General features: G+C 39.3%; 3 protein-coding genes across 9 annotated transcripts in view; 1 reads left to right on the top strand and 2 right to left on the bottom strand.

Moving 5' to 3' along the window:
* Spg (dedicator of cytokinesis spg) overlaps positions 1–4345 on the bottom strand; it is a 135477-nt gene extending 131132 nt beyond the window's left edge. For all 5 annotated transcript variants that reach the window (XM_078194822.1, XM_078194821.1, XM_078194818.1 and 2 more), the window contains exon 1: positions 4116–4345. In XM_078194822.1, coding sequence (XP_078050948.1) covers positions 4116–4152 — 37 coding nt within the window. In that variant the 5' untranslated portion in view covers positions 4153–4345. The remainder of the gene's footprint in view (positions 1–4115) is intronic.
* Positions 1–17182, top strand: part of LOC144477250 (uncharacterized) — a 111329-nt gene that overhangs the window by 29524 nt on the left and 64623 nt on the right. For 2 of the 3 annotated variants that reach the window (XM_078194825.1, XM_078194827.1), the window contains exons 1-2: positions 9817–10197; positions 12892–13341. In XM_078194825.1, coding sequence (XP_078050951.1) covers positions 12970–13341 — 372 coding nt within the window. In that variant the 5' untranslated portion in view covers positions 9817–10197; positions 12892–12969. Of the gene's footprint in view, positions 1–9816; positions 10198–12891; positions 13342–17182 lie in introns of those variants that run through there. The other variant, XM_078194826.1, reaches the window with a different exon arrangement.
* Positions 5432–8076, bottom strand: LOC144476989 (dihydrolipoyl dehydrogenase, mitochondrial). The gene is made up of 7 exons (XM_078194367.1): positions 7916–8076; positions 7251–7536; positions 6814–7180; positions 6408–6752; positions 6245–6336; positions 5854–6179; positions 5432–5780 (listed from the first exon to the last, which is right to left on the bottom strand). Exons 1-7 carry the CDS (start codon positions 7958–7960, stop codon positions 5715–5717), a joined length of 1527 nt encoding a protein of 508 aa, XP_078050493.1. The 5' UTR covers positions 7961–8076; the 3' UTR covers positions 5432–5714.

The following is a 17182-nucleotide window of genomic DNA, read 5'->3' on the forward strand; positions in this document are numbered from 1 at the left end:
ATTTCGTTCCAATAGAAAAATTGAGGAATTAAATTGTCGAGAGCTCCAAGGCGAGATCCGTGGAACGAGCGGGCCGCAAGAATGTGCAGACATCGCAAAAATGTAACGCACAGGTTAGGAATGCACCGCGTAGTCAATTAATCGCGCGAAATTCTCGAGCGAGGAAGAGAGACGAAAACAGCGCGAAGGTTGATCCCGCGCACGATGCATATTTCCCGTTGTGGACTTTCAATTTGATTGGCTGCCGGCCACGGTTTAATCATTTGTAAACATTTCCAGACCGTTCGCGTTCGCGAAAAAAAATTGCGCCGCGGTAACGCGGTCGTTGGAGATATTCGCGAACGACTGTAAATACGATTTTTAATTGGTAATTTCGGGTTTCGAGTGGCAATCGATCCTTTACGAGCGAAGGACGATAATAAGAACCGGCAAACACTTACGCGCTCACGTGAAATACGATCGATAATTTCATTTCCGTTATCGGCTACCACTCTGTGTCACTTCGGTTCTCGGTGTCGCGTTTACGGCGCTTCAAATATCAACGGGAGCACAGCAATCGAAATGCTGCTGTGTCGCAATTCGTATAAAGAAATCATTTCCAGAGTAGAACTGTTTTTTTTTCTTTTTAAATTGGCGCAGTTTTCGAAGAAGCCGTTTGTTGTTTTTAAACAGTTCTACGCTAATAAAACCTAAAAACATTCCTAAATTAACTGATCAAAATATTAGAAACTATGTATGGTATAATTGTTTTATTTTGTTGAAAATAAGCTGCAACAGTTATAAGTAAACTGTGGATTTTTATATAAAATAAAAATCTTCTGTAACAGTTGTAATAACTAGAAAATATAATTGTAATAAGTTGCAATAAGTAGAAACTGAATTATGACTGTATTATAAACAAATAAGATAAAAGATATTTTTTTACATTACTCGAATCACCGTGGTCAGTCCATGGTGGCCGGTGGACCCGAGCAAGCGTTTCCGCCGCGGCCTAAGGGAGACAATAAGTAGCGAAAAGCTCGGCCGTACGTACGAACGGCTGTCAGCCGTTTCCGTTTAAAGGCCGTCAAACAGGCCCAGGGAAAATTGACGTGGAAGCATTATCGCGTGCACGCGTGTGTGCCAGACGGTCCAGACGGAACGGATTGAAACGGATGTGAACGAAGGATGCGCCGCGTCGAAAGAGATGGGACGACGCGGTCCGGAGAAAAGGATCAGCTGACAGAGAGTGGGTCGACGACGACGACGACGACTACGACTACGGATAAACGCGTGCGAAAAATTAATGGACGCGCGGCGCAGCCGGCATCGACGGAAAGCAGATTTCTGTGGGGGTCGATGCTCGGCGGGACTCGCGTAAGGTCACGTGACAGTATTTGTTCCGAATCGTGCGAGACGGCACCGTGCCACACCGAAACAATCGTCGAGCTCCTACGTCCCGTACTCTGATGCTACTATCGCGCGCGAAATGAGAAAACAACTGGCGTTAACTACGTTTGCTTCGTTTGGTCGATGGCTCGCGAATTGCTGCGAGCCCTCGTCTCGCGTCACGATTTCTTCAAACGAGAAAAGGTCGAGAAAGAACAATTTAATCTGACCAGAAGATTGTCGGATCGTTTATCGTATACTTCGGACAAATTCATTCTATACTACTATATACTGTTCTTTACTCGATAACGCAAGCCGTAAATACAATGATTTGCTAGTAAACAACATAGAAATAAATATTGGCGACGTTTTCAGAACAGTCGAGCGTGAATAGGAAATGTGGGTAACGCTGATAACGCCACCTACTTTTATTTAACCCCTTCAAGGATGAATTTTTATAGTAGGGGACGATCTCCTTAATTCTTTCTTTTTTATTTATTATTCATTTCATTTCATTCGGTGAGGTTTTTTCGGTATTGCTGAGGGATATTCTAACGAATAGTTTTTCAACTGATTCTCATTTTCTTTATACTTGGAATAATCATAATTTTGAGAAAACCAACGTGGCAGTGTCCCTGAAGAGGTTAAAAATGTTACTTTATATTGTTTCGTCCTCCGTGGCTAATTTTTGTCAATTCTCCAGTTACTGGAAAATTTCCAAAGATTTGAAAAACTTGGTTAATAACAAATTTGTTAAACTGCGGACAAATCGGCGATCGTTAATTATTATTGACCAATTTCTAAAACAAACATCTTTGCAAAAATATTTGAGAATACATCGGATCAACTATCGAAAATTATATCTCGCTAAGCCTGGGCTTTTTATATCTAAAAGATACATGCTACTAACTTAACCATATGCAATTCCTACGTCTCTCACGCGTTGGATAGTAAACACTAAATTGATACGATTTATTATGATTTTAAAACGGCCTTCGATTCAGTTCATCACTCTATTTTCTTACTAAAATTATATTATTTTGGATTCAGAAGCAACCTGCAGTCATGGCTATGACGCCTATGGTAAAAACCGTATAAAAATGATAAAAGTATGCAGTGCTTTTTCTTTTCGCATACACGCGGCTTCGCATATTCCCTAAGGCTCTACTCTACAACCTCTACTATTTATCATCTTTTTATTAAGGATTTCATCATCTGTTATTTATCACTTTTATTAGAGCTCGACTACTATTTTTTTATAAACATATATACGAAGATAGTAAACATTCGAGATCAAGTTGCACTTCAAGATAGTTAAACTAAGCAAATAGCGCAAAAATAATTATTTCTTAACCTTGCAAAATTGTCCCGTCATCGTAACCTATTACACACCTTGTATAAACTTGAAGACGAAACACGAACTATAATTCACGACGTTCGTGAACATGCTATGTATTAACAAACTTTCTTGTATTATAACTACAACGTATAGCTTACAATGTTAATCAATCTAACAGATCGCCAGGTTTAATTACCCGATTTTGCAAGGACTTCAGAAATCTAAACACGCTTCCGAACACTTTATAATCAAGCTAAACACATGCTATCAAGCTAAGTACATTCAAACGATAGAGAGAATACAGCATCAATAATTGCGGTTCGCAACTGGAATAATTGGAAGACCGATGCTTAACTGTGATCGTAACTGTGCACCTGTACTAATCACTCTTTAAACAACCGTGAAGTCATTGTGGCGGACATATTACTCATTTTCAAAATTATAAACAACATCGTCGATTGCCCTTCTTTTCTGGGTCTTATAAACTTTAATATTAACCCACGTGCAATGCGCAATTGTCCGTTGCTCATGCTTATAAGACTTCGATTCTTGGACACTGTCACAGGCATTTGTGATCATGTTAATTCATTAAGCGGTGATACCGATTTATTCTCCGGTACCACCAATAAATGTGGAGCCAATCGGCTCTCGAAATCATCGATGTCATAGAAGTTAACATTTTATCGTAACTAAGTACACACATCAGGCGTTCGTTGTTCTACTTTGATAAATTCGATCTTATCTATGTATATTGCATAAAAGAGCTCTGGAGCCCAATAAATAAATAAATAGATAAATAAACAGATAAATAAATAGATAAATAAATAGATAAATAAATAAATAAGAAAATAAAAAGGAAAGAAAGTCTCGCGTTCGAAATGAGAAGACGGCCGTGGTTTTTCGGGGGCTCTCGCGGTGGCTGTGCACGCACGATCAATGCATGAATGGGAGAGTCGCGGGACTCGTGCAGACGGGCGAGGAGCACGCACGCGAGACGCTGTTGTCTGCGTACGCGTGAGGACAAGGCACTCACACACGGGCGACAGACGACGAACGGGAGACGTTCGCGAGCGACGGAAACTGGCGAGAGCAGGATCGCGCGGCGGCGAGTCGTCCGAAGACGCTCGTTAAAATCATTGACACACAAGGGCTTCCGGTGCACTGCGGGCCGGCGGTGCGGTACGATACGACGTTCGCGCCGGTACCACCGCACCGTGGTCTAGCGCCGTCTGTCAACAAGGACCACGGCGGCCCGTCACGCTGGATCACCGTCTGCGATAATGATCGAGCGATCGCGCACCGCGGCCGACAGTTGACAGATCGTAGCGGGCTCTCGGACAGCAGCGTGCCAGCGCGCGCGTTAATCCGCGAGAGTAACGAAAACGTGCGAACGCCTACGAGCACTCACCGACGCCGTATTTCGTTGTTTTCGTGGTCGTCCACATCTCGAGCGGCCCGACGACGGCGCTACATGCCTTGCCAAACGGCCACGAACCACTCTCTCTCTCTCCGTATCACGAGAAATTCGAAAACACAAACATTGGGTGTGTGTTGCCGCACAAGTGCCACCCTTGCGGCTCGCTCTCTTTCTCTCTGTCTGTGCTGCGCGGCGAGCAACGTTGCCGATGGCCACGACGAGCCGCGGACGACTGCCGGCAACGCCGCCGCTTCTGCGCCGGTCACGTGCGGTTCAGGACCGTACCTGTTCGCTGACCGGGCCCCAATAAATCGTTTTTCTGTCGAATATTTTCGTTCGGATTTATCTTGGTATTTTTTAACAAACAATTCAACATTTTTTCGGACCACGGGCTGTTTCGATTGATTTCGGAGATCGAAAGAATTCGATAATGTCGTTTTATTGTTCTCGATTTTGATTATTGAGAAAATATGTTTTAGGAAAGAATTTTTGTCCGGTTTCTAGTTCTTGCGATTAATGTGGACAATTTTGATTTCGCACAAAGATCCGTAGCCTAGTTATTATTTAGTGACATTAATGCGAAATACTATTGATAACAGTTTAACAGTTTCGTGGAGTCGTGTTTTGATAGATTTTCGTAGCGAAGCACCTGTGAATAGCGATTATACTTTTCCATGCGTTTTGCATGTAAATAATAAATTATTCTTTACGCAAAATGTGTAATATTCTCCCGTTCTTGTTAGTCATCCCGATTATACTCTGTTTCTTTGTTCATTCGAAAAGGTATCGGATAGACTTTGAATATGAATAATATTAATTAACGACGACTCGTTCATTGTGATTAAACGGCATATGAATTTCTGACAAAGTCCAATGGAAGGAATGTGGAATTTGCTGGCAATTTTTATTTTGCATAAAGATACGTGATTAAATTATGATCTTGCCGCTCTTAATATATTTAATTTAAATATAAATTTATATTCGAATAAAAATAATGAATTGTAGATCAATAGGATTTTTATTTAATCAAACGTATTTAAATGCCCCTCCTGCCGAAAATTATAATTTCCAAACGACGAATTCTTTCATTTAGAGAAGCGAATAATTTCATTAAGGAGTTTACGTCAAGGTCGCGTTTCCTTAACTCCAAGGTCATTAGGTTGCTGAGAACTAGAATTGGAGCAACGTGTCCAATAAAATCGGTCAAGGGGACACGGGTGACGCAACAATAGAAAAAAAAAGTTATCGCTCCGAGTGAGGAATTATTTTGGTAGCACGATGGACCACGCGCTGGCAAAATACGAGGCATCGGTCTTGGACGCTTATGTAATGGGTTATGAATTTATTCATAATAAATACAATAAGTCAAGAAACTGAGGTAAGTCTAATATAAAAGGAGCAGTATTTTCATAAATTCTTTTACAGTTTTATTTACAACTTGTTCGTTCATATGTAGATAAACGATAGTGAAACCTACGCGCTAGCAGTGGCAGCGCGACGTGACGTTTGGAGCGTAGACTAGATAAAAGGCTACGACGAGTCGAAGTACGGAGCAGCAGCTCTCCAAATAGTTATTTTTTCAGAAGAAGTTTAGAAGTTGATGGGCTTGCCGAAATACGCAGCGAGATGCGCTTCCTTCAGAGCTTCGGCACATGTCTAGGAATATAGTAAACGTTAGAAGTATTCAGAACAATGGGCATGCGTAATAGAATTTCGCGCTTATGCTTACCGGATGCGCGTGACACGTCCTTGCAACGTCCTCCGCGCTTGCTCCGTATTCCATGGCGAGTACAGCTTCGTTAACGAGTTCACCGGCCACCGAACCGATCATATGAACGCCTAAGATTTTATCCGTAGTGCTATCGGCTAATACTTTCACGAAACCATCCGTGTCCAGGTTTGTCTTCGCCCTGGAGTTCGCCATGTGTGGGAATTTGCCGATTTTGTACGCGATGCCCTCCTTCTTTAAATCCTCCTCCGATTTACCTACCCAGCCGACCTCGGGGTGCGTGTATATTACACTAGGTACGCAATTGTAATCGATGTGGACGGCACCTGAGCACAGTTGACACGATCAGTATCATTTTACAAATCATGACTCCAGCTTTCCAATGTATTACCTCCGGCAATGCCTTCGACAGTGATGACTCCTTCGTCCTCGGCTTTATGCGCCAACATCGGTCCGTGAATGCAGTCACCGATGGCGAATATCCTACGGTCATGTAATTTTCAATTAGTTTCAGTGGCGCAATGACAGCTGATTTGATGAGTTCGAGTACTCACGAAGGTACTACTGTCTGGAATCTGCTATTTACAGGGATCCTGCCCTTTTCGTCTCTCTCGATTCCCATATCCTCGAGCCCTAAATTATTGGTATACGGCCTCCTACCAACGCAAACTAAAAGTACGTCACACGGAATATCCTCCTTTTTGCTGGGGTCCTTCGCGTTTTCAACAGAAACGATGACTTCGCTGCCGCTACGCTTGGCAGCAGTTACTTTGGTGCCCAATTTGAAGACTAAACCTTGTTTTGCTAGAATCTTCTGTAACGTACTGCTGACTTCGCCGTCGATACCCGCTCCGCCGATGGTTGGCATGAACTCCACTGCGGTTACGTGGGAGCCCAATCTACACAGTGAATGCAAGTATTAAAGATGTTATAACTTTTCGTGCAGTTAAGAAAATATACCTCTGCCAAACAGATCCTAATTCTAGACCAATGACTCCAGCACCGATTACAATAAGCCTCTTCGGCACCTGTTCTAGCGACAAAGCACCAGTGGAAGAGACAACTTGTTTCTCATCAATATCTATACCAGCGAATGGAGTGACTTCGCTGCCGGTTGCAATGATAATGTTCTTGGTATTGATAGTGCTTGCAACAGAGCCATCAGAATTAAGGGCAGTGACCTGATTCTGACCAGTGATCTTTCCATGTCCCTTTACCCATTCGACTTTGTTTTTTTTAAACAAACCAGCAATTCCACCGGTTAAAGCTTTTACTACGTTGCGTTTCTGTTCCATCAGCTTCTCGAGATTCAGTTTTACATTTTCCACTGAAGTAGAAACAGTAATTGTTATTGACAATAACAATAGATTATGACAATGAAACAATGGGAAACTTACCAACAATACCACGATTGTTCAAGTCTCCACTGTGCGCCATATGATAGTAATGTGAATTGTTTAAAAGAGACTTTGATGGAATACATCCGACGTTCAAACAAGTTCCACCTAACGTTTCACCTTTTTCTATGCAAACTGTTTTCATTCCTAATTGGGCAGCTTTGATCGATGCCACATAACCACCGGGTCCTCCACCTATTACCACAACATCTGCGTCCAAGGTGCTGGCATACCTGCGCTGCTGTGCAGCTGTCAAGCCTGGTATGACACGCTTGACGCATACTGGCTGGAGAACAGAGAAATAAAAAGAAGTTGCCAATTAATCGAGAAAATCCCGAACGCTTCTACTTCTATTATACATGGTATATACAATGAAAGATGAAAATGAAGGTGACATAACCTTTTGAAGCGTAATATTAACGAAGCTTTTAGGAGTAACAATGAATTTAACTAGTTATTTTAAGCTGCCGTAACGTTCGATAATGATATTAGCAAGGTGATAAGATTACAGGAGAAGAGGTTCGCTAGCTGTTTCGGAGTAATACGAAGCAAAATCGTTTGTCCTTCAAAATGTTACGAAATGACTCCAAAATGAATGGCAAAGTGTGGGATGAAGATAAATGGGCGACTACAGTAATCAGTACGCATTGTTCTTTAAAACTCACCCTGACAGTAGTGGTCACCAAGTTCCAAAAATTCGCTTGCATCATATTTCTTCTAACGAACTTTACTTTCCAATATAGAGGGGGTCACGAAAGGGAACGAGTCCACGGCAGTGTTAAAGCCAGCACTACCGGTTATTTCAATATCATCCGACTCGTCCGAGCCTTGATAAATTCGATATATCGTCGGTCACGTAATTCAGAAAACTGACTGCGCGATGGCGCTACTGATCCGTTATGCAACGCAAATCTACGTTCGCGTACTTGTTGCGCGCTCGTACCGGTAGAGTTAACAGGAAGGATGTATTTAAAAGTGGTCAAACAGTCGAAACAATGTTTCTTTCGTTTAAGATGTTTTTCTTAAGATAGGCCAGACAATTTAACTTTAACCAGATGAAACTAAAATATCTCTGATTTTGGTTAATTCGTTTGTATAAATGCGGATACTATTTTATTTGTAATAGAATAGATTAATAAAGTAAACCTCATAATAAATAAAAATTGAAAAATATGCGTTGAAATTAAGAAATATATTTTTAATATAATCTATATTATTGTGAATAAAATTTATAAACTATTTTTCATATAAGGACACAGTTTTGGGTAGAAGAAGAGGTAATGTGTTAATGTTATAACATTTTTTAAGAAATTTATGCTATTTACATTATTGAAACAGAAAATATCTCACTACTAGTTGAAACTAACGCGCAATTCAAATTAGCTGCATATATTTTCGACGAGTAATTATTTACCTATTAACTGCGCATTTAAATCAAAAGTTTGCACGCGTGTAACAGTACAAAGTCTTTTTATAGTCGCACAATTTAATAGCTTCCACGCTCTACACTCATCTTTTATTAATGGAAATTGTTAAGTGACTTTTTTCGTACGTTTTTACGATCAACATTTTTACAAGAAACACGCTTACGTAAAGTGTGTAAATTTAAGTCATACCATCAGTCTCGTCCAAGCGTGGAACCATAAAGTCCCGCTGAATCTCTATCTCCAATCGTAAAGTCTCATTGTGAAACGATGGAAATAAGCCGGAAGACGTGACTTTGGAATCGTTTCCTGTCATAATCTATAAAAAAATACCATCGGCAGGTAATTACATTTTCCTGTTCGATGCAAAAAATAAAATGTCCTTAAAGAGTAAACGAAACGATTTAAACGTAAGCAAATTTCCATAAAAGCTGTCGATTGAATAATTAAGGCATACAAGAAGCCATACACATTATTTTAATAATCATTTCAAATGACATGTTATTTAATACATAATCACTATTATATAACCTTTTTAAAAAACATTATTTGAAAATATTATTTCAGACCGCATATCTATTTCGCCCATTATTGTCTAAAATAATTATTTGTTGTAATTATGAAGTTTACATTTGTTTGAAATAAATTTTTGCGAAGATTTCACAAAATAGAATCTTTTTCTTAATTATTACATTCAACATTGTTTCTTTCGGCCAAGATAAATTAACGAAACCACCTGTGGTCAACCCTCGTTGGCTGAGCTCAAATTTCTCGGTTCAAGGACATACGAAGGTCATCGTGTAACAGTTCGTTGAACTTGCCCAGACACGAGCTACAACTATAGAAGTAAAAGTATATGCTACGCCATTTAAAAGAATCACGGTGACCTCGAGTTTCCATCGCCAAAGTAACGATTTCTCAAAATTCAACATTTCATCGCCCAGCCGACAGAAAACCGATAAACTTTCGTCACGAAAGCTTTTTCCCTCGGATCGACAGAAGTGCTCGTGAAAATGTGCGCAAGCACGGAAGCAATAAAAATGTCCGCCATCTCGCGGACGTATGGACGAATGACCGGCGTTGAGTACATAGTTCGCGATCGATCGACGCACGAGCGTTTTAACAGTAGTCGATACGAGGAACTTCTGTTGTAACGTGCGATACGAAACCAACCTAACCCAAATAGTCGGAAATAAATCATTGATCCGAGACAATTTATGTTCGAAATTAATGCGCCAAACATCAGAGGGACGAAGGGGAATAAAAATAGTAAAAAGTATAATGGCGGTCAGGAGAAGGGGTGGGAAAAGGGGGAGAAGAGAGAGAGAGAGAGAGAGAGAAAAGTAGGGTATGTTAGGGGTCGAGGAAAAAGGGCAACAGATGTCCTTCCGTATGACGCATGAGTCGTTTCGTTTGGCCCTTGGCGAGATAGTACCGTTCGCGTCTCTCAACCTCGCGGAAGTGTCGTGCGTTGTGAAACGAGGCTGGCTCTGTCCTTAGGAAGGCACACTTGTTTCAAACCGGTTAGTATATCGGCCCTGTCGACCGAACTGATCGCGGTCTCGATGGCCGCAGATGCCCCGAAACTCGCGGAACTTCCTCTCTCCGATGGTTTATCTTTCGAGCTCGCGTCCATGACCACGTTCCTCGTGCAGGACCAAGTCTCTAATCTCGTTATCGATAGCGCGTTGTCATTGGTCGAATTTGAATCGTCGAGTGCCAGCTCGTTACCCGAGTATGTACACTCGCCGCGGAAAGTACGTCGACATCGTGTAATAGAACTTGTTCGACGAGATATTTGGATGCGAGAGGAATCGGATATTCGGATTGGAGAAAAATGACTTTTTGGACCAATCGTAATAACAATAGTTGTAGTAACATAACGACATTTCTCTAGTGTTTATATTTGCGCCGTTTATTGAAACATACAGTCGGTTACATTGACAATTGTCCAGCATCGTATCTTTTCTAGTTTCGTTTATATAGTATCTTTTGTAAACAAATAACTGTTATAATATGGACAGAAATATTTCATGTACTTTATTTACAGATTTCGTGTACAAGATAATATACAGTTTCCTGTAGGAACGAATAAATATTGTCTTCAGTGACGTTTACGTAACGGAGGTTACTCTAAAAGTCGTAACTGTAATATTTTCTACAGCCTTTAATTCGTTAATCTAAGCCGTGTATTCGTTTTTACTTGTAAAACTTAAATGTTAATTTAAAAATTACCTATATATTCAATATTTTGTCGGATGTAGTATTTTCAACAGCTTTTAATCTGTTAGTTTTATTAGAAACTAGAATAAGGCATTATCATATTAACAATGCATTTTGTAGGCCTTTCTTGTTGTTAATATGATATTGTCTTGTTCTAATTGTTAATTTGTGCCATATATTTTCGATTACATTTAAATCGGATGATTGAGGTAGAGTTTTTATAACTGTAGGACAATTATACAAGTGTTGTGTTTGTGTTCATAAAACACCATAAATTATTTTAATGTGTTCGCTATAGCGAATTGTACTATAATATTCGTGTTTGCCAAAAATTCATAAATAATCTATTCTATATACATACGTATAATATGTAGATTAAGTATGAAGAATACGTTAGATCTATACATATACTATTGAGTTAGGTATATACAAGGTGTCTCATAAATCGGATGAAATCTGGAAATATGGGGTTCCCGAAGTCATTTGAAGTAACTTTTTCCTTTACAAATATTTTTCGAAATATCGTTAATGAGTTATTAACGAAAAACGCTGACCAATGCATGGCGAGCTCGGTTCGCCAAGCTCATTCTTTCGTTATCTCGGCTGCTTTGCACCAATCGAGCTCGCCTCTCATACTTGCTGGTTTGGACACTATTTATCGTTAATAATTCGTAAACAAAGCTATGAATTGCATTCCAATCTTTTGATTTTGTTTTTTTATAAACTTTTTTTCTAAAATACTTTTTTATGTTCGCAGCAGTTTTGGTGTACTTTCCTTTGTGACTTCTTTTTCGTATTGTACTTTTTTGTCTTGTTTGCAATACATGATTTTTATTTAAGTATCTTTTTAAACTACACTGCATTATAGTTCAACTTTCATTTACTATTTTTGTAATTCCTCTTTGGGAAATCTCTTGATTATAATGAAAAATTACAAGTATTCGTTTTTTATCGTTCTCTGCTTTTTTCTATTTTCCATTTACACTAAAAACTTTTAAAACGTGTTCTTCAACATAACCTGACACTTAATAAAGAAGATGATATTAAAAAAAACAATTGACAGTACATTTTTTAGTTAAGGGAATCCCCGAATGCTACATGTGATGACTTTCAGTGTGACCTCTGTCTCGATAATGTCATTGGAGACATTAATATTTATATATTTTTACAAGAAACTTTACACATGAAATCATTAAATAAAGTACGGAGAGAGTATTTCTGTACAGGTTATAACAGTTACTTGTTTATAATATCCTATAAACAAAACTAAAAAAGATATGATACTGGAAGATTTTCAATGTGACCAACTATATGTTCCAACAAACGATGCAAGTACAAACGCTAGAGAATTGTGGTTATGAGACCGTCTCGATAGAAATATTTGAGATAATGAAAGAAATATCGTATTGCTAAATCGGTAAAATAAATTATTTATATATGATTAGTATACCGCGGACCTCTGTGCACAGTAAAAATTGTCTTTGTTAATTGTTGAAGCTGCGTAGACATTTATCCCTATTCTTAACCGTTTCGAGGCGTTCACGGTAATACAAAAGTATTTTGAAATTCTTCCAACGTTTCCACCAGTTGGCGTTGCACGAAACATTATTGTGAAGTTGGTGTCAACTGACTTTCCGCGGCGAGTGTACCCACCGGAAACCTCTTAACATTCTCGGCAAGATTTTCAATGATTTCAAAGTGCCAACGGTGCTCTCGGCGTCGAGATTTTTTCGCAGTAGCTATTCAAGAAAATTCCACGTAGCTCGTGTATAGATCTTCATGCAAATGTCTGCGGATCTCTGAAAACAGGGACACGGGTGTAGGAACCGAAATGAATAGCAATTTATGGAAACGAGAACCGGCATAAGCTAGTCTGTAATAAACCGAATCGCGTTCGAGTAACATGAGAGATCTAAAGCGGCAGTTGCACCGACCGCGTCGCGTCCACCGAAATATTTCAAATTTCGAACGATGTTCTGCGTATGGTTTCGAAGGTCGCCGAGGCCAGCGTAACCGCCGCGGGGGAAAACATGAGTTCGTTGGACGGCCGTTGAGGGCGAGAACCGAGGAAAATGTGCGAGATCGCGAAAGGACAGCGCAGAACGTTCCGGGACCAGGACCCGCCACGAATATTCAACAGGACCGGTAACAACAGCTTGAAAGAAGAGCTCGGCTTCTCGAAGTCGACGCCGAGCTCGCCGACGATCCTGCAACGTGCTTCGAGTTTCGACAAGTGCTCCAGCGAGCCGGAGATCCTTGAGAAGGACCGGCAAACAGGGAAAAAGGTGAAAGGGGATCTGATCGGCCGGGAAAGTGCGTCGTACGATCCCGTTCCGGACGACACCGCCGACGGGTCTGGCAAGCGACACGACCTTCGCACCGCCGAGAACTTCTTGAAGGAACTAGCCGACAAAGTGCCTTCGTCCGGTCGCCGTGATCACGAGGTGAGTAAGCACGGCCGATTCGAATTTCCCGCGCCACTTGTTCCCAACCTTTTCGAGGTTATGACGCGGCTTTTGTCTCTGGATGTACAATTCTAGAGGTTATGTAAATTGCTCTCGAACGTAGGTTTGTTCGACTTTCGAATTTCGAAGTAATTTTAGTTTTTAACTAGCTATGAACAGACGTTTAGGACTTTTGAAGATATCAGTTTGATCGCTTGCGAAGCTCATCGATACTGTTGAAAGGGACGATGTGTTTTCATTTAGAATACACGGTTAAATATATTGTATTTCTTATTAATCATTTATATTTGTTTCTATTAAATATGTATTGTTAGAATATACTAGTCCTACCTGCGAAACAATTTGATTTTATTTTTCGATCAATAGGCTTGTGATTAAAAAAATTGTGATTAATAGACTGAGAATCTTCGTGTACAACAAAAACAATCTTTACTAATCACAAGAATCAGGAACTACGTAAACAATTGTTTCTCTTCTAGATCGTTTCAACGTGTTCACGGTAACACAGAAATATTTTTCAATCTATCAAAGATCTCGAGGATTTGTAAAAAGTTTCGCAGCATCTCGCGACGTGTTAACGAAATTTCGGGAAACGTAACGCTTCGCCGTGGTCCAAAAATGGTACTCAAGATGGCGAGTCGCATCGATTCGGAGCGGTTTCGGGGGCAGCAACCTTGGTCGGGGAAAGGGGAGTTTCATTTCAAACATACACATTCTCGGCAGGCGCTTCTGGAAAATTGCAACCGTTGCCGGATTAAAGAGATTTCTCGCGGCAGCGTACCATAAATCAGTGAAAGAGAGAGTCATTTACGGCTTCGAATGCAAGTCCGCGACGATTTACTTTGTCGCGGTCTCCGCAGCGAGGGTATGATTAAAAATCGCTCGGCTGACGTCGTCCTTGATGCTGGACCCGACCGCTTTTACTTCTGCGGTCGTTCAACGATCGCGTCGGATTAAATCGCGGCGCGCGATTACGATGCACTTTTACGAGGACCTTTCGCGATATAATCATTTATCGAAAGTGCTCGGCTGTCTCTCTCTCTCTCTCTCTCTCTCTCTCTCTCTCTCTCTCTTTCTCCGTTGACCTTACGATCGGAGAGGACGAGCCGTCGCGTCTCTTCGCGCACGCCGTTATTCGTTTTCTTTATCTACGCGAACATCTCCGCGTTTAACTCCGCTGCAGTTAAAGGCGTTTCATGGTGATATCTGTTTCAACTTCGACGATTCCAATGGCGTTTTATGTACTATTAGGGTGTCCCATAAGTTTCTTTCTTTCGTTTTTTTTATGCGAAATTCATAGACGATATTTGTTGTTTAAGGTTGATTTATTGGGCGTGTTATATATGAGCCGTTCTGTTATATTATCTTTTCTCATCTTACAGGAAGCCTTGTTATCACCTTTTTCCAAAATAGTTGAGATTTAGTTGCGCGTTTCCGTCGTGTTTCGACTCGTTTTAATTAATTAAAAAAATTACAATAATCTACTGGTACTGCAATTATTAATGCAAGACGGTACAATACTTTTTCTTGCTTGGTTACAAGTATTTTCTATCTTTGTCTTTTGAGACAAAACCTGACCAAATTCGAGACACTATGATGTTGCATCTGTATGCATAATTACAAAATCATTGTAACATTTACATTTTACCGATATTCAAACAAAAACCAGGAAAGAACGGAAATTTATTACTTGTTTCTCTTGTTAAAAAAATTCACTCCGTGGTAAATGTGAGAAATTCGAATGCGAAATAAAAACGCAGCTCGATGCATATTTTGCGAGTAAGTCTCAATTGTTTTGTAAAGAGGACATAATGAGGTTTCCTTGAGAGATGGAAGAAAGTAATAATGTAGAGCGGTTCATATATAACAGAATAAATCAACTTTAACCCCTTACATTACGATGTCTTTCAGAACTACTTCGACTACCACTTTTTCGTTCTTAACACATTGTGTGCCGGTACATTTTGCAGCGGAATTGTACCGGAAGCGGGCGTTTTACGCGTAAATTTAGTTATTCAGTTAAATCTCAATAGATCGAAAATTATTTAATTTTTTAACCAACTTTTCGTATTTTATATTGATATATATATAAATAAATATATAAATAACAACCATAAGTGTCAAGTATCAATCGTCAGAAAACGTACTAGTACGTGTCCCGCATACAATGTGTTAATAATTTCCTTAATGTCACGTGATAATGTTTGTTTCCCGTTTGTTTTCTATTACTTCTACTCCCAGATTTTGATGACAGAAGATTCAAATTTTGTTACAATTTAATAGAAATGATTGGCAGCCACATTTATTAAATCATGCACGAAATGTTCGTCAGGAGTCTGACTTGTTATTATAATGCAAGGGGTTAAACAACAAATTTATTGATTTCGCATAAAAAAGGCTGGAACTTATGGATCACCCTAATATTACTATCTATTATATATATGTTTTTCAATGGCAGTATCATATTTGTCGATTTTATAACAGTAAACTGACAGTGTTCAAAATGAAAAGGAAAATCTCCGTCGTGAAACGTTCGTCGATGGCAGCGGTGAACTATATAGCAATCGTCCTCTTCCGTTCCCCGAGATTCTCGGTAGCCCGTTATTTGCCGTGAAATCCGACGTGATTGTGTCGACCGCAGGGCCCTAAGATGAATTAGGTTCGGACCTGGAAGAGATGCGGGCCTCGGGCCCGTTGCAGGTTCTTTTCCATCGAATGCCTTCCTTTGTGTGGAATTCGATTTAAGTTGCATTCACACCGAGCATCCAACCCTCGGCTTGAACGATTCTCTCCCTCGTTTCCTCCCGTTCACCGGCGATCAAGTATTACGTTCTCGATTATTGTCCTGTCCGCTTCTAGAAACATTCAATCTTCTGTTAGACTCTCTTGTTATCCATTCTTTGTTTTTTTTTTCTTCGATTCGCTGGCACTTCAATCTTCTCTAGAACATTGCGTCGAGAACGAATCTTTCGTTTCTATTCGTAAACATTCGGACTTTTGTTATATTATTAGTGATGTCTAATTGAAAACATAAGAAAATGTTGTATTTGCATATTTCTACATTAAAAACAATAAAAAATATAAATCTATTACTTCTACAATAGAAATAAATTTATATCAGAAATTTATTATTTCTATGGAAAGTAAAATAATAGAAAGTAAAAAATAAAAATAATAATAACAAAAAATATAAATCTATAATTGGTATATTAAAAATAAAAATCGAAATCTACAATATTAATGCTACATTAGATGTAAAAATAGAAACACATTATCACTGAATTAGAAATGAAAATAGAAATCTATTTCTATATTAGAAATAACAATATAAATCTATTAATACTATATTAAAAAATATAAATATAAATCTACTATTACTATATTAGAAATAAAAGTAGAAACATATTATTACCATATTAGAAATGAAATAATAAGTCTATTATTTCTATATTACAATATACAGTACATTTTCTGAACGAATTACTGTGCCCTTAAAAAGATGAAAAGTTCATCACCGTGTGTTTGTCATTGATTTTGTAACAGTCTAAAATTTCAGATGGATTTTAAGCAGATGCTGAGATATATTCGTCATGGCATTTATTTCATACGAAAATTTATTCAATTACGGATACCAACGTGTAAATTTCAAGTGCTACTACCTGCAACTTTGAAAGTTATATTTTTAACTTTAATCAAATAAATTATTATATTTACGCCCGCATTGCAAGAGCGCTTGGTGAACTGGTGAAATTTTAAAAGATTTTTTTAAATAATTCGACGACCTGACAACAATTTCTCCAAGTATAACAAAATTTGTACT

This window comes from Augochlora pura, chromosome 11, assembly GCF_028453695.1.
Source record: "Augochlora pura isolate Apur16 chromosome 11, APUR_v2.2.1, whole genome shotgun sequence".
NCBI classification, from domain to species: Eukaryota; Metazoa; Arthropoda; class Insecta; order Hymenoptera; family Halictidae; genus Augochlora; species Augochlora pura.